At 41.4% G+C, this 26,429-nt stretch overlaps 1 protein-coding gene across 14 annotated transcripts in view; it reads left to right on the forward strand.

The window, feature by feature from the left end:
* Positions 1–25,806, forward strand: part of LOC139446763 (plasma membrane calcium-transporting ATPase 2-like) — a 186,237-nt gene extending 160,431 nt beyond the window's left edge. For 11 of the 14 annotated variants that reach the window (XM_071228071.1, XM_071228080.1, XM_071228079.1 and 8 more), the window contains 15 exons: positions 480–686; positions 1,234–1,448; positions 2,333–2,468; positions 2,983–3,089; positions 3,967–4,202; positions 4,771–4,913; positions 5,786–5,907; positions 6,369–6,551; positions 7,582–7,776; positions 8,120–8,311; positions 10,173–10,386; positions 11,499–11,713; positions 12,399–12,506; positions 13,529–13,702; positions 16,250–17,195. In XM_071228071.1, coding sequence (XP_071084172.1) covers positions 480–686; positions 1,234–1,448; positions 2,333–2,468; positions 2,983–3,089; positions 3,967–4,202; positions 4,771–4,913; positions 5,786–5,907; positions 6,369–6,551; positions 7,582–7,776; positions 8,120–8,311; positions 10,173–10,386; positions 11,499–11,713; positions 12,399–12,506; positions 13,529–13,702; positions 16,250–16,633 — 2,831 coding nt within the window. In that variant the 3' untranslated portion in view covers positions 16,634–17,195. The other 3 variants (XM_071228085.1, XM_071228086.1, XM_071228084.1) reach the window with 3 other exon arrangements.
* Positions 25,807–26,429: the final 623 nt, after the last annotated feature.

Here is a 26,429-nt window from a genome sequence, read left to right on the forward strand (position 1 = left end):
TATTGGTGACTGAATGTAGGATATAGGCCACAGGGCCAGTCTAGGAGCATTCTCTGTTCTACTGACTCTGCTCTCTCAAACATGCCCGTCTGTCTGGGCACCGTCATCTGCACAGGGCCTACTTCTGTGGCTGTTATTACTGCAATTGTGTTCTTTTTCAAGTCACGTGGTTTGTATTCCTACTGACATTGATACTATTTTCCTCAAGTTAACGTAGACTGTATGGATCTCCTAGTGCATGGTATCCAGACCTAAGTGTGAGCAAGTAATTGTGTAAACGCATGACATACTTCCATGTGAATATGTTTTTGTGAGTATGAATATTGTGTATAAATTTAAGTTAGCTTTCTTTCTTTATGTCCTTCTTATGTCGTAATGAATATTATCGGGCTTATTGTGGGAAGTTTCATGAAGTAAATATGTTTTTTCTCCTGTAGAATTGTTGGTTCTGATTTCAAGTATGGCTGTTGACTTTTCAGATATTCAGATGAACACCACCAATGCACCTACTGGAAACTCCCATAACACTGTCAACAAGCATGTGCCCAACAAGGCCCCGTTGCCACCCGTGGACGAGAAGGTTCCCGAGGAGGTCGTCAAAGAGGAGAAGAAGAAAGTGGCACGCAAAGAAAAGTCGGTGCTGCAGAGCAAACTCACACGTCTAGCCATTCAAATAGGATATGCAGGTTTGAAATTGTCTTAATGTTGGCCCTGTCATGGTTAGAAATTAATATTTCACTAGCCTGCAAAAGTTGTTGTCCGTATTCACTGTTGGTGAACAATCATGTTTGTTGCCAATGCCTAGACAGTAAGTTTCTGTTTGTTGAAACAGTGCTTGGAGTCAGTGTCGATGTCAAGATAATTGGATTGATGATCAAGATCTATATTGTAATGCAAGGGTCTTACCCTGCGAAGTGCATCTAATCAGGTGTGCATCTTGATTTAAAACATGAATAGATTTCGAAAATATCTGTCGACGCCCAGTTGACGCTACACATCTTTCGCAAATCCTGCGGTCGACTGAAATCTGCACGTTGGAATCTGTGTTGTTTACAAACCAGTAGTCGATTTCGTTATGCGATTTTGATTAGACTATGCATAGACTTGTTAGTGCAGCCAAAATATTACTCAATATACAGCCTATTATGGCAAGAGTGGAAACTGGAATTTTTCGGTCAGTTAACTCCTTTGCCTCGGGAAGATGCAGCCATACTGACACTTTGTATATTTCAGGTACATTCATTGCCGTGCTGACCGTTCTCATCCTGATCCTTAAGTTTTGTATCCAAGAGTTTATCATCGATGAAAGGGAATGGACGTCTGCACGGACCGGACGTTATTTGGAACTGTTTGTCAACTACTTCATTATCGGTGTCACCGTGCTCGTAGTTGCTGTACCAGAGGGGCTTCCACTTGCTGTTACGCTTGCTCTTGCTTACTCTGTTAAGGTAAACATATTAAGCTTATGTTTGCTTATACTTCGTTTATTGTCTTTATACTGTGTTGGGGTGGTCGGGTAGCCTAGTGGTTAAAGCGTTCGATCATCATGCCGAAGACCCAGGTTCGATTTCCGACATGGGTACAATGTGTGAAGCCCATTTCTGGTGTCCCCCGCCGTGATATTGCTGTAATATTTCTAAAATCAGCGTAAAACCTCACTCACTCACTCACTGTGTCGGGGTGGTTGGGTAGCCTAGTGGTTAAAGCGTTCGATCATCATGCCAAAGACCCCGGTTCGATTTCCGACATGGGTACAATGTGTGAAGCCCATTTCTGGTGTCCCCCGCCGTGATATTGCTGTAATATTTCTAAAATCAGCGTAAAACCTCACTCACTCACTCACTGTGTCGGGGTGGTTGGGTAGCCTAGTGGTTAAAGCGTTCGATCATCATGCCAAAGACCCCGGTTCGATTTCCGACATGGGTACAATGTGTGAAGCCCATTTCTGGTGTAAAACCATACTCACTCACTCACTCACTCCTGATACCATGTGTATCGCAATACTCATATTTACATCAAATCAAGTGGAAACTTGACTAAAATATTTCAGAGCTGGTTGGAAAGGAAAAGCTAGCTGTAGACACATGTTCGTAGTGGCTATTGTTAGAAGTGAGCTTGAAGCTGTGTGATATTTTCTGATATTAAACTGACAAAAACACTGGTAGTCATTAAACAAGTAGTAATTTATTTTAACTCATGTATCCTCATGAAAACTAAAAATGCATCGATGTATCGTTTCACCCATGTAGATTACCCAACTCTTGCCATTTGGATCTAGAGCCTGTCCTATGTGAAGTTTACTGTTGCGTAAAGCTGGTTGGTTGTGTTACAGAAAATGATGCACGACAACAACTTGGTGCGTCACTTGGATGCGTGCGAGACGATGGGTAACGCTACAGCCATCTGCTCAGACAAGACAGGAACGCTTACAACAAACAGAATGACAGTCGTTCAGAGCTTCCTTGGTGGTGCGTAGATTTCAGTGATGATCATATTTAATTGATTTTGAAGACTGATGTCGTAATACCTCTGAATTTTAGAAAATATGCACTTTAATAAATTCCAAGTTTAAACTAAAAAAATATTTATTTTTTTTTTCACAATTTGCCTGCCAAGGGCACTTCGTTTGGAATCCCAGATTAACTTGTCTTGTTAGAGATGAAGTGCACAGCATAGTTAACTCTCGACGTGGGGGCACGGGTGGCCCAGTCATCTAAGGCGCCACGATTTGCTGTGCAGAGTTGCGTCACATGGGCACGCCAGAAACCTATGATTGTCGATTCGAATCCAAGTTTGTTTTTAGGTTTGTCAGCACCATACCCGTGCTCGTGGGTTTCACCAAAGTGGTAAACGTCTGAGGCCTGCATCACTTTGGGCTTTCCTCCCACATTAAGCTGACACGCTGTGATATAACTGGAATACTGTTAAAAGCGGTGTTAAACCCGACTCACTCACTCACTCAATGCTGCGGTTTATTTTCAGGAATGCACCATAAGGAAACACCAAACCACAGTTCCCTTAATGAAACTCTGGTGGAACTTGTAGTGCGTTCGGTTTCCATCAACAGTGGCTACACGTCAAAGTTGCTGGTGAGTAATGCTTATAGAAGCTGGGACGGTAGGGGTAACCTCGTCATTAAAGTGTTTGCTCATCGCCCCCAAGGTCCAGGTTCGATTCTCTAAATGGGTACAATGTATGGAGGCCATTTCTGCTGTGCCCGCCATGATGTTGCCTGGGTATTGCTAAAAACAGCGAACCCCACTCAATCCCTCACACCCTATTAGCAGCCAATGTCATTCAAATCAAATCTTTATCTCCAATTTATTATACCTCTCTACATGACGGGGCGGTCGGGTAGCCTAGTGGTTAAAGCGTTCCCTCATCACGCCAAAGACCCGGGTTCAAGTCCCCACATGGGTACAATGGGTGAAGCCCATTTCTGGTGTCCCCCGCCGTGATATTGCTGGAATATTGCTAAAAGCGGCACAAAACCATACACACTCACTCACCCATACCAAAAGACATTTAAAGATGGTACTTGTTGTTGCCGTCTGGTGCTCGGCATGAAGGGGATCAAACAAGGGCTGGTCAGCTGAGGGTAACAAATTTTGAACGCGATGTAAAACCCATTTCAGGCCTGTGACGATTCCGGGGTAGAATAGGTCTTCAGCAACCCATGCTTTCCGTAAAAGGCGACTAACGGGATCGGGTGGTCAGGCTCGCTGACTTGGTTGATGCATGTCATCGATCCCAATTGTGTGGATCGATGCTCATAATATTAATCACTGGATTGTCTGGTCCAGACTCGATTATTTACAGACTGCCGTCATATAGCTGGAATATTGCTGAGTGCGGCGTTAAACAACAAACCAACCAAATCATTCCACTAGAAATTTGGACAAATCACCAGCCGCAGACTATGGTATGATCATAATAAGAAACATCTTTTATGACTGTTTACTTCAGCCGGCAGACGAAGGTGGTTTGCCCAAACAGGTTGGCAACAAGACGGAGTGTGCTCTGCTGGGGTTTGTCAAGGACTTGGGTCTGTCGTATGAAGCAGTGAGGGAAGACGTCCCCGAGGATGCCTTGGTCAAGGTGTATACCTTCAACTCTGTCCGGAAGTCCATGAGCACGGTCATCAAACTGGAGAATGGTTTCAGACTCTTCTCAAAAGGAGCTTCAGAAATTGTGCTTAAAAAGTAAGTCAGTTTGTCAGACCATGTGGGGAGGCATATATTTCTCCTTATTGTATGTAGGGGTGGCCTAGTGGATAAGACATGGGCTCATCATGCCGAATAATTAGGTATTGATTCCCCACGTGGGTACAATTTTCGAAATCCATTTTGAGTGTGATCCTTGCTAATGCTGGAATAATGCCCAAAGTGATGAAAGCTAAACTCAGTTGCTGGCTCATCTCAGACAATATAGTTCTTGCTTTTAGATACGTTACCTACATGAAAGCACTTATGCACAGTGAATGCTGCGCTATACAAATGCATACATTATTATTATTATTATTATTATTATTATTATTATTATGATGATGATGATGATGATGATGATGATGATGATGATGAAAGGTTTGTGATATTAACAAATGTTTTGTTCATTTTATGGAAGGTTCCCAACATTAAAATAATCGGTACAGATAATTTGTATTTCTAAGTTGGACAATTACTCAAAATAATTTCTCCTATATCCTATATAGGTCGTGGTAACTTTTGTAGCATCAATGGTGTCACAGTAACCCACATTGTATCTCCCTAGATGCGATTTCATCCTGGATTGCAATGGTCAGCCGAAAGCGTTCACTGCCCGTGAGGCGGAGGAGATGGTCCATCGAGTCATCGAGCCCATGGCCAGCAACGGCCTGCGTACTATCTGTGTCGCCTATAAGGACTTTGTCAGAGGTAATGGCATACACGGCTAACACCTGGTGTTAATGTAACGTAATATGACTGTGTTGTTGATATATAAACAGGACCGCCTCCGTGGTCTAGTGGTAGAGCGTCCGCCTGGAGAGCGGAAGGTTGGGGGTTTGATCCCCGGCCGCGTCATACCTAAAGACGTTAAAAGATGGTACTTGTTGTTACCCTGTCTGGCGCTTGACATTAAGGGGATAAAACAAGGACTGGTCGGCTCGGAGTCGGTATACTGTGTCTGAGTGGGGTATTCATGTTAAACTGAGCTAGCACTATAAATCGGCATCAGTCCTGACTAGTACAAGCAGCCACACAAACACACACACGTACATGCACGTCGCTATATAAGTGCAATAATCTTGGACGCGACGTTAAACCCCATTTCACCTGATATATAAACAATTGTCTCACAGGCAAGAAATTTAACAAATCTTCACTAAATTCGAAGTTCAGACTATGAAAAGTTTGCTAACTTACAGGAAAATGAAATGCTGCAAATATTTTTGCCTGTTTTGTTTATTTTCTACTTGCTTCCATCAATTCTACCCCAGTGTATTGTGTACTTTGATTCTCATGTTTTTGTCATCATGTGAAGGCCATGTGGTTCCCACTGGAATATTGCTAAACGCAGCGTAAAACCATACTCACTCAGTCACTCATGGTCTTTGATTCTTGTGGACGTTGTTTCTCATGTTTTTGGCATTCAGTGAAAGCCATTTCTTGAGGTCCCTGCTAGAATTCTTAAAAGCGAAGTAAAACAATACTCACTCATGGACATTGTTTCTCATGGACGTTGTTTCTTATGGACATTGTGTCTCATTTTGCCGCTGTTTCTCATTGCCGCTGTTTCTCTTGTATAGATAATGTTGGTGGGAACATGGTGAAGATCGAGGGTGAAGTCGATTGGGACAATGAGGATGCTATAGTACAAGGACTCACCTGCATCTGCGTCGTGGGTATCGAGGATCCAGTCCGAGACGAGGTAAGAGGGGATAAGTTGTAATGTGGTGGTTTTGTGAAGTTGGCAAGTTTGTACAGAGATGTAACATATTTAATATTTTGACAAGATTGAAAGAAATGTGTCTATGTTTAATAACTTGATGACCCATGAAGATAGGGTTAGAATAGACCTTCAGCAACCCATGCTCGGTGTTAAAGGCGAATGACGGGATCGGGTGGTCACGCTTGCTGACTTGGTTGATGCATGTCATCAATCCCATGCGTGGATCGATGCTCATGATATTAATCACTGGATTTTCAGGTCCAGACTCGATTATTTACAGACCGCCGTCATTAAGCTGGAATATTGCTGAGTGCGGCATTTAACAACAAACCAACTACAAATTACAAGGTCTGAGCCTGCCAATATCGGGTTCACTTGATGCAATCCAGCCCACCCTAAATGGTGTTTAACCCAACTCACTTCCAGATGTTGCTTTGCAGGTCCCAGCAGCAATCAAAAGCTGCCAGAAGGCTGGCATCACCGTGAGGATGGTCACTGGCGACAACGTCAACACTGCTCGATCTATCGCTTCCAAGTGTGGAATTATTCCCCCTGGAGAAGACTTCCTGGTGATGGAGGGCAAGGAATTCAATCAGCGCATCAAGGACCCAGCGACAGGAGAGGTATAGTACAAGCACTCCGTGACTTAAGCCCCAGGGCCCCGTTCCACAAAGCGATCTTAGCGCTAAGGTGATTGTAATTCCCATTCTTTAACACTGACTTACGACAGTCGTAGCGCTAAGATTGCTTTGTGGAACGGGGCCCTGGTCAGAAATAAAGTTTAATCTGATAAACTCAGCCACCAGAAGTCCTAAAATATACTAAAATATATTAAAATATACTAAAAAGGATGCTAAGATCCATGTTTGGCTCAGTAGACTTTTTTGGCTTACTGTACAAGGGAGATAACTCATCGATAAAAATCGTTTGTATCCAAGGAACAGTCAATTTCTTTAATATTGTTACAAAATTTGTCAATTTATGAGGATGGAAAAACTTTGTCTGATTAACATGTGATATGAACTGATATTGTAAATATATATGAATAATAGGTACTGTTGGGTAGGCTTGTGGTCATCGCGGGCACGGGTGGCCCAGTCGTCTAAGGCGCGTCCCCTGGACGCGCCAGAAACCTATGATTGTGGGTTGGAATCCCAGTTCCCGGTTGGAATGTTCATAGGTTTGTCAGCACCATACCCGTGCTCGTGGGTTTCAACAAAGTGGTAAACGTCTGAGACCTGCATCACTTTCCTCCCACATTAAGCTGACACGCCGTGATATAACTGGAATACTGTTAAAAGCTGTGTTAACCCCACTCACTCACTCACTCACTCACTCACTGGTGTTTATGAAGCAATCACTCATCACCCACATTATGCCAGTGACTTACAAGTTTGGAGTAGGCTGGGGATTAAATGGTTTCCATTTTTCCCCATATGGGTTCAACAAGCACCTCATCGTGATATAGCTGGAATATTGCTGCAAGTATCTTTAAACTGTATTCACAAACTCATTCCCAATTTGGTTCAGTGAGTGAAGCACATTCGTGTCTCAAGACGCAATATTGCAGGATTGTTGATAAAAGCAGTGTAAAACCTTGAACACTCGCAGTGTCCGAATTGTTCTCGGTTAAAACTGACCTACCTGTTGCAGGTGAGACCGGACCTGTTTGACCAGGTGTGGCCCAAGCTCCGGGTACTGGCCCGGTCTTCACCCCAGGACAAGTACACTCTGGTCAAGGGCATCATCGACAGTAAACTCACCGCCAACAGAGAGGTTGTCGCAGTAACCGGAGATGGAACAAATGATGGACCTGCTCTGAAGAAAGCTGATGTCGGATTTGCTATGGTAATCCTCTTTTCTTTCATTTGAGGGGCGGTCGGGTAGCCTAGTGGTTTAAGCGTTCGCTCGTCATACCAAAAACCCGGGTTCGATTCCTGACATGGGTGCAAAGTGTGAAGCCCATTTCTGGTGTCCCCCGCCGTCATATTGCTGGACTATTGCTAAAAGCGGTGTAAAGCCATACTCACTCACTCATTCATTTGCTTTCATAGGTTGTTAGAAGATGGAACAGCAAAGCTTTAGAGCAACGAGGAAGAAAACCTAATTATCAAATTCATCAATTCACTAACGCAAAGAATCTGCTAATACTGTATGAAGTCTGATGTTTACTGTGTTGTCTAATTTGTAGGGTATATCTGGAACTGATGTAGCCAAGGAGGCTTCTGACATCATCCTGACTGACGACAACTTCACCAGCATTGTCAAGGCCGTCATGTGGGGTCGTAACGTCTATGACAGCATCGCCAAGTTCTTACAGTTCCAGCTGACTGTTAACGTGGTTGCAGTTCTTGTTGCTTTCTTTGGCGCCTGCACCATCAATGTAAGAACTGGAGTTTTTCATATTATATACACACTCTCAACATTTTGATAGATACAAGACTGGGCCTAGATTTTCGAAACGATCGTAGTCCTAAAATTATCGTAAAGTTACCGTAAAGTTATCGTAAGGAAATCGTAAGCTATCGTAGCCTATTTTCGAAACTATCATAGCCCTAAGATATCTTAAGATTGTCGTAAATCTAAGATAGCCCCATACCTGTGGTAAGTTGTTAAGATTTATCTTAGCTAAGATAGTAAGATCGTTTCGAAAATCTAGGCCCTGATCTCTGATGACTTACCCCATGAAGATCCAGATTGGAATTAGTCTTCAGCAACCCAAGCTTGTCATACAAGATGGCTAATGGGATGGTGCATGGGTTGATGCATGTCACCATATCCAAATGTGTTGATTGATGCTCATGATGTCAATCACTGGATTTTCTGGTCCAGACTCGGTTATCTACAGACCGACGTCATATAGCTGGAATATTGCAGTGTTAACTTAAGCAACAAATACCCAGAAGCCTGTTGATCCCGACAATTCTTCCTCAGAAGGGAATGTCCATGTTGACAGGGATTTACTGTAGATGTAGATAACATGAAATATCTCACGATCCCTGTCTAATATTGTACTGTTGAAGGGCAGCACACATTGCTCGCTATCTCTGTATATTATGACTCTATATTAGCACAGGCTCTGTTATCACAGGCTCTATGTTATTGTGGTATTGGTAAATCTCGTAATCCACACCCCTGTATATTATGACTATATTATCACAGGCTCTCTGTTATCCACAGCCCTGTATATTATGACTATATTACCACAGGCTCTATGTTATCACAGGCTCTATGTTATCACAGGCTCTATGTTATTGTGGTATTGCTAAATCTCGTAATCCACACCCCTGTATATTATGACTCTATCTTATCACAGGCTCTATGTTATCGTAGTATTGGTGAATTCCGTTTACTAAATGCAAATCTAAACGCGATATTTCATTGCTTGATCGAATACAGGACTCGTTTCGATACTACTAAGTATAAACGTTAACACACACTTTTTTATGATAGTTTCTGTAATGTTTTTGAAGTGGAACTCCATTCGAAATTGGTTAGAAAAGAATCCATTTGTTTAGACGATGTCCCTTAACCCACCCAGGCCGTATGTATACTGATTATGCACAGTCCAAACTCGGAAATGATGTAAAACACACATTCCACACATATTAAACAATACTATGGAGTTGCCTGCCCTTGAGACACTAATGACAGGTACTTTGTTTAAAGAAAATCAGCATCGATCAATCCTAAATTGATGTGTCATAAAAGTTGAACAAAGAACAAGAAAATTTTCCGTATGCCATATAATAGGTTAGTCAACATGGACCATTATGATCCATTTTTAATTAACTTCCATGATAATATAGCGTAAAATGCTACTACTGATGAAAAGACATTTTGCTTTCAAATTTAGTATATTTGGTAATGTGTGACCTGGTTATCTGATGTCATACCTCACAGTATTTTTTCAAAGAAGTGTTTGATTGGACCTGACTGTTAACATGCCACCTTCATACACCTCATAAAACATAGGGGCGGTTGGGTAGCCTAGTGGTTGAAGCGTTCGCTCGTCATGCCGAAGATCCGGGTTCAATTCCCGACATGGGTACAATGTGTGAAGCCCATTTCTGGTGTCCCCCGCCGTGATAATGCTGGAATATTGCTAAAAGCGGCGTAAAACCATACTCACTTACTCCTAAAACATAATTTACTCATGTTCCCATTTTATTGTTAAACATATAATTCTAAACGACAAATAACCATTCTAACCCGCTTCTAACAGTTTGTTCTTCCTCTTACAGAACAGTCCGCTCCGAGCTATCCAGATGTTGTGGGTAAATCTTATCATGGACACCCTGGCTTCCCTCGCTCTCGCTACCGAACTTCCTAGCAAAGAACTCCTAGATCGTAAACCATACGGCAGAACAAAAGCTCTCATCTCCAAAACCATGTATAAAAACATTGTTGGTCACTCTGTATATCAGCTGACAGTCATCTTTACTCTACTATTTGGTGGTAAGTTGGTAAACGGCGGGAATAACGATATGCGATAATATATAATATATATATATATATAATACCGTATTTGACGTATTAAGCACCCAGGGCGCTCTCAAAATTAGAAATAGGGGGCTCTTATTAGAATATTACTTTGGTGGAAAAAACAGAGTTGAAAGATAAATTTGTGGTTTATGCTGACAGTCTGAACTGTTTATATACGACAAATATATTTTACAAGTATTTAATTGCTCATAATTAAGGGTGCATATAAGACACGAGTGCGTATTATACACGAATAAATAAGTCCTGTGTACATTGATAAATCGGAAGGGGGGCTAATTGGGATTGTTCACTAGCCTATATATTAGCAAATATCCCCCGTGGGCGCTTATTACGTCGAATACGGTATATGTAATTGCTTGTTTAAACTTTCCAATCTGATCTGTGAATAGGGATTGTGGGGTGGACGGTATCCCAAGACACCATGTTGTAAGTTACTTGGTGGTAACAATGTGCGACTTGCTACTCGTGTATCCCTGGACCCCAAACTTGTGGCAAATGCTTTTTGATTCCACCCAAGGGTAAACGTCTCTAAACCTTGTCACTTGTTTCCCTATTTTACAACAAGCCAACTTGCCAAATGTTCAAAGCTGGGTTAAAACCAACTCCCTTCCCCACCAAGCATCTTTATCAAGACTTCCTTGACTCTGTTGGGAATTCAGGTTCAAATAGGTACCCAGCAATCTACGCTTGTCTCACCAGGCGACTTAATGGATGGTGATCCGTAATTTGGTGACCTGTGAAGATCCGAGGTAGAATAGGTCTTCAGCAACCCATGCTTGCTGTAAAAGGCGACTTTGCTTGTCGTAAGAAGCGACTAACGGAATCAACCAGTCAGGCTTGCTGACTTGGTTGAAGCATGTCATTGAGACCAATTGCGTGGATCGATGCTCATGATATTAATCACTGGATTGTCTTGTCCAGACTCAATTATTTACAGACCGCCATCATATAGCTGGAATATTGCTGAGTGCGGCATTAAACAACTAACCAGCCAACCAAACGAACAGGTAAAACTCTGGTTGAAGAACAGATAAAACTCTAAGGTTGACATGTGTTTGTTTCAGGGGCCGGGTTATTTGACATCGATGACGGTCGTGATAACCAACAAGTTCACGCCCCACCCACACAACATTTCACCATCATCTTCAACACCTTCGTCATGATGACGCTCTTCAATGAGATGAATGCTCGCAAAATACATGGGCAGAGAAATGTATTTGAAGGCTTACAAAGAAACCCTGTCTTTATAGGAATCTGGATAGGAACTATGGTAGCACAGGTACGATACAGCCGAAGATGTATTGTGACGTCTTGTGTAGTGATGGAGTTGGCATAGTTAATCTATTCCGAGTTTGATGGGGTCAAATGGGGTCACATGTTATCTTGGACAGATGTGATTTGCGGATTTCTTTTGGAAATATTTGTCAGTTTCCTTCACGCTTTGCTGGTCATGTGACAAGGATTGTGACATTATTTCAGTCGATGAACGAAATGTGAACATTTATCCTGATTGCGATAACAGCAATTGTTTTTCTAACATTTTTTCTATTCATTTCAAGATGATCAAGAGAATATTGTAGCCATCGTTCTTGGTAACTCTGAATTGTAATTTCTTTGGAACTATTGACATTTCTGCAAAGCAAAGAGACCCATGAAGATCTGGGTAGAATAGGTCTTCAGCAACCCATGCTTGGCGTGAAAGGCTACTATGCTTGTCGTAAGAGGCGACTAATGGGATCGGGTGGTCAGACTCGCTGACTTGGTTGATGCATGTAATCGTATCCCAATTGCATGGATCGATGCTCATGATGTCAATCACTGGATTGTCTGGTCCAGACTCGATTATTTACATACCGCCGTCATATAGCTGGAATATTGCCGAGTTCGGCATTTAATAACAAACAAACAAAGCAAATCAAAGGAAAAAGTAATCTGTGTTAAATGTGCGTTGTCTTGCGCTTCAGGTTTTCATTGTGCAGCTTGGAGGAATAGCCTTCCACACCAAAGGGCTGTCATTAGAGCAGTGGTTTTGGTGCCTCTTCTTTGGTTTCGGGGCACTTTTATGGGGGCAAGTAAGTATCGCTTTTGTTTTCCTAATTTATTTGCGTGTAATTCATCGGAAAGCGTTAAAATTCTGTAAGGACATTTTCATGGCCATAAGATAGTTCTCATGAATTCTGATGGCAACAAGATAAATTGCCAGAATACATAGCACGTACGGTCGTATCACTTTCATGTATTTCTTATAATGAGGATCAGAGTGTTGGACCTGGCTGTGCGCCCTGATAGCCCATCACCCACGTTTTTTCTGGCCCAGACTGCCATCATATAGCTGTAATATTGCTGTGGTGCAAAATCAGGCTCTCTGACTAACCCACTCTGATACAGTCAAGTCTCGTTAATCCAACACTAACGGTTGGTTTTATCCGGCACTAATGATGGGAACCAATTAAATTAGTGCTATTTAGACAGTTTAATCCGACAGTCTCGCACTCCGAGTCCTACACACCAAATTTGCAATGTATTACCGAAATCACTTATTAATCCATCTCGTTAATCCGAAACAGTGATCACCGTTCTCACGTTCTTGTCATATGCCCAGGAGTACCCAGCCCTGTGTTTTGATGGGAGACGAGTCGGCTGATGGCTGCAGGGATAAACTCGCTAAACAATAAACAAATATGCTTTAAATAAACAAAACCAGATTTTTGTTATCTTTGTATCGTTATCTGTCGTGTAGTTGTCCGATTTTCGATCATGAACGTTGATACTACTTAATTTTGTTTATCCGACGTACTTGTTCATCCGATATAATCATATGCAACCAACCATGTCAGAATAACGGGACTTGACAGTACAGTAAACTACGTTTGTAACGAACACGCTTATAACGAACAGATATAACAAACCTTTTTTTTGTCCTGGCCGTTTGCTATATATATGCTGTATATATACTTTAAACGAACTACGGTTATAACGAACTAAAATTATTAGTCCCTTTGAGTTCGTGATAACCGAGTTCCTTTGAGTTCCTGTATATTTTTGAAAGAAATCCGAGGTGGTACCATTCTGATTCTGTACTCTGCATTTGAAGGTTATAACAAGTATTCCATCTCATAAAATACCGAGGATATCCTGCCCTTGCATTAAGCATGAGGAAGAGCATGAAGCAGAGGATGACATTGATGGTGTAAACGCCAACGAGGACTCGGTAGGACGCCGCGGCCAGATCCTTTGGGTGCGCGGCCTGACTCGCCTGCAGCAACAGGTATGTCTCTCTGTTCACTGTCTCTCTCTCTTTAGTCTCTCGTAGTCTAGGAGCGCAGTCGGTTTTTTATTTATGTTGCTAGTTATAAGTAGTTCATTATTTATTTCAAGCAGCCAGTGTTTAAACTGCATGGGTGCTATTTCACCATGCTACTGCAACGTTTGTATACAATATATATACATCATCTGTATCAGATGGTTGATGGTTTGTAGACGTCAGATAATTGTCTTGTGTCATTTTACTACTGATTTGTTTGATGATAATGTGAATTTATGTGTATAATTTTCGTACACTCTCACTGGTATGTTAATATCAGTTAAAGCCGATTTTTAGTTTGTTTTGCTCAGATTGTTTTGCAACTGATGAGTTTGCTTATAAGCGTGGTTACCGTGATACAAAACGGATAATGTGAGACTTCACATAAGAAATCTGTTGGAAAAATTTGTGAAGCATTTTGTGACTTTTGTGCCACTAATCAAAATTTCAGTTTGGTTTTGATGTAGGATCTAATATTAACCGAAAATTCACCTAGTAAATATGTAGCATTTGCATGACATCGTTTCCAGCAGAATAGAAAAATGAACACACTGAAACAATACAACTATATACATCGGCTTACCTGATGACGGAAATCGTATAATATACTTGGTGGGTTGCCATGTAATCAAAGTCTCTTTTTCAGCCAAAAAAAATATTCATGAATACAGATATTTGAATAAGTCTTTTCCCAACTGAAGATGAACAAAATCTGTCCAAGTTGTAAACTTGAGTGTTCTCTGCTTGTATTTGCCACTGTGTGGGAATGCCGATCGCAATCTAGTAGGTCACATCGACCCCTGGACGTTTCTAACGGCATGATGTTTTTTAGTCTGTGGTTTAGCGTGTGGTTACTACGTGTTGATCATCAACACAGTCATGTTGTTGTTGTTGACTTCGTCATCGTCGTGGTTGTGTTGGTGTCGTGGTTGCTCTCCATCTTTTTCCAGGAGTTTTGTATGATTTGATGTGATTACTAACATGTAACATCATGAATTTCATCCCATATTGGAATATGACAATTTGTGTAATGTCGCCTCAATTGTTGAATGCTGTTATTAGACGAAGACAACTGTGGCATCATTGGCGCCACCAAACTCTTCACCAAATCACACATTCAAATAAGGAGAGATAACTTATGTATGACAATGTTTTTCTTCCAGCTGTTGTATGAAGTTTAATTGAAGAGGGACTAGTTGTTTTTTGTGGGTTTCTGTGACTGATATTTCATCTTTTATCTTACATCTTATATGGTGTGCAGGTTCCAGGGCCTGATGTAGCACATCATGCATGTTCAGGGAGCTACTGACGGTGGTCAGTCTGACCGCTCCCCATTCTTCAATGGCTCTTCTCGGTCACTCTCAATTATTTCATGCAGCAAGCGAACCATACTGCCATTATAGACAAAGTTACGTTTTCTGTATTTTTAACAATAAGGCTTCCCCCAAAGAGTAATGTTTCAAAATCTTTGCATAGTCAGTAATCATCTGGATTAATTCATCACAAACAGATTTGAAATTGAAAAATCTTGAAAAAAATTGGAACTTGTAATGTTCATTTTCAGTGTCATGTTCAAAGTTGCTTTGTGGCAATCAAGTTAAGAATCTTGAAATTATTTAAACTTGTAACATAAACGTCATTTTTAAGCCTTGGGTCAATCATGTCAATCAAATCATTGAAACCTGGAAATCTTTGAACAGTGGTCATTCTGGGACGTTCTTTAATTTTCACCAGCTGTCCATGATGTTCGTTAGGCAGTCCCTTAATATACTGAAAAGGCAATGTGAAAAATCTGAGAGTGTTTGATTTCGATATGGAATTCACATACCTGAAACATTTTGCAAAATGCTCAACGATTTGACCTCTGACTTTTGAGACACTGCATCTCTCCACTGGAGATTTGTTTTTGGGCAAGTAGTTTTTTTCTAGAAATATATGATTAAGTCTCAGAACATCCTCTGTAATCGACTCAATAATAATAATAACGAAATGGTCCATGCATTAGCATGCTCAAAATGTTTATTTAACGTAAGACAAAAATTGTAAGTATGTATTAATGTAAATTTACCTTATGCATTAAGTAGGTATTTTCTCACATGATGGCAATTTAATAGTAAAAGATTACTTAAGGAGGACAAAGTTGTCAATGTATGCACGTGAACCGAGTCAGAAATAATGCTAGTTTTGGGACATTCCTAACACATACGATTAAAATATTATGTTGGAACATCGCATGGCTGGAAATAATTGACTGTCACCGAGTCTTTTATTATATGTGAAATCATAATTTTTTTCTTCATCTTTCACTTTGAGTTTTCTCTGAGGTGGGATGTGTGTTTGTTGAGTGTGTTGGGCTCTGGGTACATACCTACCTACATTCATACATACATCCGTAGTCGTGTTCTGTGGGAGCTTGGGAATCTTGCCGCCTTCTCGCCGCCATCGCCAATTTGTGTTGCTGGCTGGTTTCTCTGGCAGCCTGAGTAAATGTTCATTCTTTTTTGTTGACAGCTGCGAGTAGTGAGAGCATTTAAGAGTACACTTGAGGATCTGGAGGAGAAACGTAGCGTTCACAGTTTTCACAGTTTACACAGCATTCGTAGCTCCCGTAGTCACCAGGGGCCTCGTACTATCAGTGAAGAGGCCAACTCACATCATGAAAAATTCTTACGTACCCCTCCTCCCGACCTCAACTCGCCCCAGTCCCCCGATTATGCTTCCCCCCACTGTGACCAGCCTTTTAAACTTAAGAGCCTATCATACGAGAATGTACCCCTAGTCTCTAAACAGCCCTCCCCCATAATGGCCTCGACCAACCCGGCACACAAGGCCTCGCCCCCAAAGACTCTCAGTCACTCTGACATTGTGGGCGCCCGACACGAGACTACGATCTGATTGGCTGACAGGCTGCTGCCTTCACTGGCTCCTCCCCCTATGGCTCACGGCCTGAACATCGTAAAATGGGAACTGTCGTCATTGCTGTCGTGAACCTGTGCTGGTCGGCCCCTGACGAGCAAACATGGATGTGTTGTCAAGCACCAGGGTGACTGAGCGGTTCCAGAGTGCTTCACTGTGATAACAAGATGTAGTAGTTGTTAAACCATGTATGTGTGCGTCTAGCACGTATGCCAAAGGGTTACAATGGGCAGAACATTATTGTTGCATTGATGTGGGATGTCGTCGTCTCCTGGTTGCGTGTGTTTCTTTCTGCGTATGTTAGTACGTTCACACGTGTTGCAGGGACATTCCTAGCACTGGGGTTTGGTCCAGTCACATGACAGTCACATGACCAAGCTTTGATTTCACCTCACTCGACCTGCACAATTCAAGTGTACTTACTTGTCCTAAGTCCTTGGTACTATATTGTTTTCTAGTTTCTAGTCCACTAACCCCGTCGTACCTCTTGTTTCCGTTTTGTGTATGTGTTAAAATACTTTCAATGGTTTCTTTTGGTTTGTTTTCAGATACGTGTAGTTAATGCTTTCCGCATGAGCTTAGATGCTCGTTACGACAGTCGTAGTTTGTCATCAATCCATAGCTACCACTCACTGCAAAACTTTAGAATGATGTCCAAAAAACCACCCACCACCATGTCCTCTTCTATGCTGAGTAGCCACGACACTGAGGCAGCATCATCTCGTCCCTCGGATTCCCACGCCACCGCGCCCATTACTGAGCAGACTGCACTGTGATTGGCTAGCTGTGTGTCCCGCTATCCAATCAATGGCCTCACTTCCCGTCTGCTCATCAATTGTGCACCTCAGTCGTGTTGCCTCCTCCTCCTGTCCGCCCGCCCGCTGCTGTCTAGATTGGAGGACCCTCACCCCTGTACATAATAAGATCCTGTGTGTGTGGTCATCGTCGTCATCTCTGCTGCATCATCATCGTCGTCTGCATAGTGGTGGTCGTCGTCAGCGTAGTCATCACTCTGGTGTCGTGTCACCTGTGACCTTTCACCCTGTCTCGGCTTTAGCGGCCTGCTATCAGCAGCCATCTTACCTTATGTAATTTGCCACCTTGTTAAATATGTGTTTTTCTCATGTCCTCGTTTTTTATATTTTTTTCCTCATGATTATTTTCAACTTGGCATGTTTTTATTGTTGTTTATTGTCAATAAAACCAGCCTGCTTGTGACTGTCTGTACCGGCCAGGCAGAAAGGCGAACGTGCCGCTGTCCACAACTCACCTGTAGATGCCGAGAAATAGACGTAGTTGAACTCAATCATGTACAGGAGCTTTGCACTCTCGGTAACTTTGTACATAGCACCAATGTCCTAATGATGTGTATGTGTTGCAGGCTCCCTAAAGGGTTGGCCCCTGCTTGCTGGTTATAATGATTCATCATACTATGGGGTTCGATAGGATCCGACTCTCTAACCATTCCCACTCACCTCCACAATTTCATCCAAGCATACCTCCACAATCAATCACGTGTGTAAATAACGGATGGACACACATCTTTGCTGTAAACTCATACAGTGGCTCTCAGATCACGTTTCAGATCTTCATTATCAACTCGGCATAATTTTATCTCCTTTTTTTCCATTTACGTGAGTCACTATTGCAAGTTTATATTTTGTATTTTATCTTGTAGTCTTCAAACCGAATCTGGCCACTGTGATTTTCACATGCTGTGTGTCTCCATTGACTTTTGCATGTTGTTGGATGAGAGTTATCTCCCCCTAGATGCCTGCATAATTTGATTTCTGATGGTATTTGAATACAAGATGTTGAACTCTGTGCTGTGTTTCTATGTTAACTGTGATACACAATGCTACTGACCTTTGATGCATATTGAGTGGAGTTTGATGACTTATATCGTCTGCTGCAGTGTGTGTATATTACCTAACAGCCATGCAAGCATGCAGTGAGTTTTTATGTTCAAAGTATTCTAGCCTCCAGTTTTGAACAAGGGCGTACCAAAATGATTGAATTACGTGCTCAGCGAGGAGATAGATCTTCCAGTGTTGTTTTGCTGATATAGAGTAGCGAAGCGATAGACTGAAAAGAAATTCGTGGTTGATGACAATCAGTGTCCCCGGGTATTATATGTGTCGTAAAGGTGTCCTATACAGAAGTTATAATGAAAGAAAATTGAACCAAAGAGATGTACGAAAACCCAGGTCCATTAACCACTAGACATGTAGTTACTAATTCATAGGTTGAAGAAAGTGGAGGACTCCAGTCTCAGGATATCTCAGCATCCTTTTGTCAACTCACTCCAGTTTGTTTTTTAGATGCAAGAAGGTTTTTTTTTGCTTGTTAGCAAATCTGGCAGTATTTCAGCAGGATGTGAAGCAAAACAGTCTCTCTCCACATGTTGAAAATGGAATCTTATTGTTTCGTTCTGATTACATAAACTCCACTTTTGACCAAAGTACAAGACGATGGTGTAATTGGTTTTGATACTCTTTATATGCTGCAGGAAGTTTTGAACAAACGTTTATTTTAATTTCCATGTGTTTTGAAGGAATCTGAATGTACAGTTTTTAGTATGACTTTTTGTACAGAATGTTTTTAACCAGATATTATATTTAAAAGGGAACAACAGTTGTTGAAGTAATTTCTCAACAATTATGATCAAAGAATTGACATGTAGTTTCGTTTCATTCTAGACTGGAATATGACACTAAGGCAGTTAAATCTCATTTTCTCAGTACTGTTCTCGAAAACGTTCCAGTCATACTGTGCTTCTTTCGGGGCGAAAATCATCAGCATCCCATTGAGAGCACGCTTTCAAAGTTCACATTCCTTAAAGTCCAGTTTTAGGACATTTCTTACACAAAATCAGTGATGTGAAAGCATGTTTTCATGTTTTGAAAGAAATGTCTGTTAAAATCAAAAATGCCCCGTTACTGCCAGATCCTGTAATGTCCTCCACGAGTGTTTGTCGAGATTGGTAATGGCAAGGAATTATCTGTTGGTACGTAATCTCAGTGAGAGTTGTCGAGTCTCGGTGTAGGAGGTTGATGCAGATGGAACTTGCAGTGGCCAGATTTGGTGGTAAAACATGCTCCGTTGTAGACTGCAGTATTCAGCCTCGTCGGTGAGGGGCTTTTTGCCTGAGCATCCAGAACAGGCACATCATTCATGGAGAGAGTTTGCAAGTTTACATGTTCACAGATTAATCTTTTCATACGGAATTCTGATTAATAGTTCACTCCAAGTCTTGTAGGTCGATAGTTCACACAAAACACTCTTCAGTTACCAGGTTAGATCTTTTTATTAGTGGAAATTTACGAAAAATATTAAATGTTTGATTTTAATTTAAAGAAATTTGGATTTGTGAAATTAGTATGTTGTTATTTCGGATTGATAGATCACCAAAAATATTTTCAGTTCAGGTTAGGAAACAATCTTTGTAATAGTGACAATGAAAAGTGTAAAATTATCCCATTTTTGAACCAACTGTCCGAGTTTGTGACACAGTTAGGATGAGGTTGGGAATGTGAGGAAGAAGAGTATGCTAACAAATTGACTCAATGCACACGATGTATAAAGTCGTTTCAAGACTGCCCATTCCATTGTACACAGTTTGCCCCATCAACTATTGGTCGTTATCCTATTGATGTTGGGATGTAGTTAAAAGATGTTATTCTAATGAGAAAGTTGAATTTTCACAACTATATTATTATGGCTTGTTATCATCATATTTTACGATCCATAGATAAAAGTATTTTTTTGTCAGTGTAGGTTTTCTTTGCAAGTCTTCATTTGTACATTGCTTTCATGGTATGTTATTCCCTACACAGCATGATAGTGTTCAGTGTTTCGAGCACTGGCTTAGTTTCAGATAAATATTACAGACTTTGATATTTCAAAGTGTGTTTTAAAATGTACTGGGTAGTATTACACTGACTGTTAAACAAATGTATAACGTTGTTAATACTCTGCTGGTTCTCAGCAGACATTAGGTTCAGATTCGAGAATGTCGTAAGCTGTTTTGACAAGACATGTTATTCACAACTGTAGGTTTTGTAATACTTTTTCGTTTAAAGTATAAATGTTCATGCAATTATTTATGGTTTTTAAGAAATAAACAAATTTTAATCTGATAGAATAGTTGGTTATGATTCATGATAATGTAAGTGACAGATAAATTTGGTCTTGGACATTTTTTTCATAAATTGCTTTTAATATTTCTCTTCAAATCGACTAGGTGGACTCGCTGGGATTACTTTTCAAGAATTTTTACCTTTTCATGTTTTTCCCCCTTTTTATTGCTTTTTCATTCAAAATCTCAAAAGCATGAAAACTTTAATACTCCCTGCCTGGACTAACTCCGTTTATACATTTGCAGGAAATGTTGTCAGTATTTTTGCATGATGGAATCATAACGTATATGTTTGTAAACGCAAGACCAAGTTTATTCAGAGTAGCAGACTATTGGACATTTCCAACAGTATCCCACCTCAAGAAATCAAAATTTAGATTGAACATTGAAGGTAATCAACTGTTTGGATTTGAATTGTACTTTTCTAAACAGCTTCCTGATTGTGTTCAAAATGTTATGACCTACAATTCATTTGGAAGGTTTTAGAATGAGGTCGGAAGATATCAATAATCAGGGCTAGAAACTACAACAAATGAAGTTGAAATTTCTCGGTGAATACATTTTCAAAGGTTTATCCAATGTTCATGATTGAGCATATTACAATTACAACTAAACAACTATCGGTTTTTCCCTTCTACACAAATGTTCATTTCACCACTTGGACATGACATGTGCCGTATATGTCCGCAGATAAGCCGAATTGTGAATATCAGAAAAAAGATTCTGTAGAAAGGGGTCGGCTTATCCACGGGATACACTTTCAAGATAGTATTTTTTCAGATAGTGATCTGTCAGAAACATCACCTGAATGACGGTCTGATAGATTACAACTGCCCAAAAGTTTGGAAGTTGCCACGACTAGAGCCATTATTGTTATAAATATTCAAAAAAGTTATTATTATACACCAATGTTTCAATATAATCACGTTTTTCATGTTATATTATTGAAGTACTATACCTGACTTCGCGGTGTGTCGATGCCTTTCACTTCCTGGTTCGGCTTATCTATGGGTCATTATGTTCTTTCATATTTCAATGGTCAAGTTAATACCTCGGCTTATCTACGGGGTCGGCTTATCTGCGGTCATATACGGTATTCCATAACTGACTTTGTCGACATGGGTTTGGTTATATCCAAAGTTGCCTCTAGGGAAGTAGTTTCTAGCCCTACGTGGTCCTCGGCAGGTCTCTGTGTAATGCAGTCGGTGTTGTGTGTCATGCCTGTGCTCCGTTAAGCATCTTGAAACCATACAGTTCTCTTTTTCCCTTCTGGAATTTTTTTATTTTTTCTAAATTTTGTTATTGTTTTGGTTCAAGTTTAACATTGGTGACGGGTCATCCAACTTTAGGGAGCCCATATCTCGCCAAACAAAACATGGTCGACCTTTTCTCAAGGCTGCATTGCAGACTTCTGCTGAGATCATTCCTGCTCAGTCAATCTGACTTCTGAGAGGAAATGTTAAAATATTTCATGGTACCAGATACTAATGAAATGTCTTGAGATTTCTGCTGGGAAGAAAATCTGAAAAACTCAAGAAGACGTAAAGAAAAGCGATCGAAATCGGCAGCCATGACAACCACAGAAGAGGAGCCAAAATATCGCAAGTCATGTATGGATGTAACAGCACTTCTGATTGGTCACCGACCTAGTATCTGGATGTGTCCTCACCTATAATTGGTCACGGTCCCACTTGTCCGTCCCACTTTGTCTCACCCCGCCACATACCACTCACGTCTGCTTTGCTTGGTCAAGGGGCATAACTGCACCTCAAACCCTTGATAAGTGGAGTCCTTTGCACTCCTGTAAGACTCTTAACAACCAGGGCCCCTTAATCTCTGTATCCCTTTTCCAGATCAGTAACGGTTTCTGTAAGTCTACTTACCATGGAAAAGTGACTCTACACTTTTCCCGTTTAATTGTATATGTATTTACTGATGTATATCTATTGCATTTTAATCACATTTCATCCACTATGGTCATTCTCTACTAACATGGAACACTAACATATGCTAACCTTTTAACAATAATTATTCTTCTACAACTTGGACAAAATTGTTTGAAGGCAACTGAACACTCCTCACAATTGTTGAGTCAAAAGCACAGTTAGTACCTTAGCTCTCATTGCTGGCGTAAAAAGGTTCTGTGACTTATGCTGCACGATTTTGCTTGGGTTTATCAAGGCATGTTGCATGGTTTGCCTGCTTTTTTGCTTCCATTTGGTAGTTTGTAGACTTTTTAGCATGCTCTTTTCTTTACATAGCGATTCTGCTGCATGCAACACCATGCTTCTAGATAGAACTTTTCTTCGTTTCACAGTAATTGGTTTACAAAACCAATGTTGGCATTCTTAATTTTTTGCTTTTTCTTTCTGTTTTCAGATTCGTGTTGTAAATGCTTTCCAAATGGACTTAGATACTCACTTGGACAGTTATGACAAGCGTAGCAGGCCCTCTGTTATTAGCCTTCAGTCTCTTCAGGCCCAAAGAGTTGGGGTTTCAAAGAAGCCCACTCTTACAAGTTCGCCCGAGGCGGACGAATCGCCGTCTTCACCTTGGTTTGGGCGAAGCGAAAGTATCCCTTATGCCGATGAATGAACCAGGGATTCCCTTATTTTTGTGTCTTTTTTCACATCCCGGCTCGTGAGAGTTACAAAAGAATTCTTGGACAGACTTACTGTCATCCCTACACCTTTTCCTTGCTTTCTCTTTTGGAGAGTTCCCAAAGGAAAGACAACTCTTGAGAAAGATCGTGTAGAGCATACTGATAACACGCATTGACTGCAAGCATGATTGGTATGTCGTACGTCGATGTCTAGACAATGTAACATGGCTTTCGTTGAGATAACTGAATGCTTTTTCGGTGCCAGGTCATCATTCTCAGGGACGTTGAAGATATATTTATGAACAGATTGGTGACCTGCCCAGTGGTCAAATTTCTACCCATTCCATCACATGTACAGGCTCATTGATTCGTCAGCCGATTCATGCTGCAGTATGTAGGCACAAGGTCTGTAGCTCAAGAGGGCTTTCCTACCAAATTATTTTACAATTTTACTATTAACACTTTTTACTCCCTCTTAACTGCTTCCTCCTTCTATGCAAACTGAGGGCGCTGTGTGAAAGACGTGTGCGAGGTTCCCACTACCCTCTCTATGTTCATACTGTAATTATTGTAAATGACGTCACGTGTATAAAGACTCCTAGATCAACCAGTGTGTAATATGGAAAATTCAAATCTTGCCCATAACTCTCATTTATTTATAATATTTAAGCATAGCTAGAAGGCTGTAGGGTAGAGCATTGTGTATATGCCTAGTCTTTCAATTCATTGTAGATACATTTTCATTTTTTTACAGATATTTATATTGGGTTATTTTCTATGTTGTGAAGGATGGAAGCAGTAGAGGGTTGCAATGCTTGTATTAATATCACCTCCCCCTCACCTCTACATGTTTCTTTGCCTCTTTCCAATGCCTGCAACGTGTGAGCGTCCAACCCCATCATGCCTTGCTCTTGCATGTTACTGATCTGGTCCGCTCGTCTGTCAATGTCTGCCATGATACGCCCCCTCATTCCTGGGCTGCTGCTGCTGCCTGATTGTTGCTTGTGTGGACGTGTCCTCCTCGTGCTCGCTGTCACTGTCACTGTCATGCCTAGAGTATTTATTTACAGTAGATTTTCTTCATCTTCAGATGATTTTTTACATAACACTCTTGCAACTTTCTTTAACCTGCCCAATGGATGCGTAGACTAGACTTATTTTCCCTCACGTTTACTAATACGAATGAACACCCCATCCCACCCTTCCTTAATAACATAACCGGTTAGTCCCGACAGACAATTCGGCTTGTTAACGAGCGAGACCCCGAGATGTGTCTGCTGCCTCTGAGCTCAGTAGCGTCGGCGTCCACGTCAGCACCCAGGCCGCCGGTGTAGGAGGGAGTTGCCGCCGACGCCGATGTCAGGATGAGAAGACCAACTACCACAACAAGTCTGCCTACTTTGTGTCGTAGATGTACCGGGTGGCGATGGTGTCGCCGTCGACTGGGCTAGCACACTTGTAGACACTACCGCATACCCATGATGCATTTGTGTGTTTAGTACTCATAACTCATTTCTTGTTTCATCTTGGATGATAATGTATGGAGGTTTTTGGAGCTATATATAAATTTATATATATGTGGTGTTACCATCCACTGGAACTGTGTGTTGTAGGAAAGAGAGTATATATGAATATCATGGTGTAAATTCTGATCTCTATACCCTGTCTCATATTATTTATTATAAGAAATTACTACACCATTGGCAATTGATGAATACTTTCACATACTCAGTGGTTTTTTTAAATTATTATTAACAACATCTGTTATTCTTGTTGTGTTATTCCATTTATTGCCAAACCGTTTTAGCTGCTGCTATGTTTGGTTGAGCGTTTGGCAATATAGGATGTTTGAAGACTTTTTAGTATGGGACATCTTCTGCAAATGGCTCCCCTTCTCGCCACTAGTTTGAACTTTGCCATATGTAGTTTTGCAGGAGTGTTGGTACTTTATTGTAGAGTAGCTCAATGCATGATGCTGGGGTGGTGGCGCCCATTATGTGATGTCAATGCCATCACCCCCTCCACCTTGTACATACTTCTACCTTCATACACCCTACAACAGGCTACTGGTGAGCCTGTCCCCCGGGCAGGGGAAGGGTGTGGCACATTGCCAACTCCTAACCCCACCCCCCTTGATTGTGATGAGTAGTCATGGCAACAGACGAGTCTTGCCTCGTGACTGGCTGCTGTGGTGCTCGAGTGATACTTGGCGGGGCTGTTACCAGGCCCACCCACCTCCTTTGTCTTGTTACTTCTCTCGGGGCGAGGTCGGATGGGGTGACTCGTCACTTGGCTGGCTTGGGGTCGCGCCAAGCAGTGCAACTCGACCTCGGCGACCCCGCCCGTCCCTCGGGTCCTGATGCAGCAGTGTGTTGTAGTAGAGTCATTGTTATAATAAATTTTTTTGTACAATCGGATGAGTATGTGTTTTTTTCTCAAATTGGAACAAAACTGTTTTGTCCTGTGACTGACGTTTCTGAATAAAAACAGGGTTCACATGGGATCGGTTCCAGTGTTTGAGAAAATTGGGGAAACAATAAAGGAAACAACCGAATGTTCTTCACTCGGGAACGAACAGTGAGGTAGCTCAACGCGTGCTCGTGGGTTTTACCACAGTCATAAATGTCCTAGACCTGCATCACATCAAGTCGACACACTCTGTTTGTTTGTTGTTTTACGCCGCACTCAGCAATATTTCAGCTATATGACGTTGGTCTGTAAAAAATCAAGTCTGGACCAGACAATCCAGTGATTGATATCATGAGCATCAATCTACGCAACTGACATGCATCAACCAAGTCTGCGTGCCTGACCTCCAGATCCCATTAGTCGCCTCTTACGACAAACATAGTCACCTTTTTACGGCAACTTTTCCTGTCGCAAGAGGGGACTAAAGGGACCGACACCGTGATATAGCAGACATAAAGATCAAAGCGGTGTAAACCAACTCAGTTTACAGCCATATAACCTCATTTATTTGATGGTGCAAACACTGGTTTGCCCCGACACATTATGTAAGTGCACAAAAAAACAAA

The sequence above is a fragment of the Haliotis cracherodii genome, unplaced genomic scaffold (assembly GCF_022045235.1).
Source record: "Haliotis cracherodii isolate W230 unplaced genomic scaffold, xgHalCrac1.p SCAF_6, whole genome shotgun sequence".
NCBI classification, from domain to species: domain Eukaryota; kingdom Metazoa; phylum Mollusca; class Gastropoda; order Lepetellida; family Haliotidae; genus Haliotis; species Haliotis cracherodii.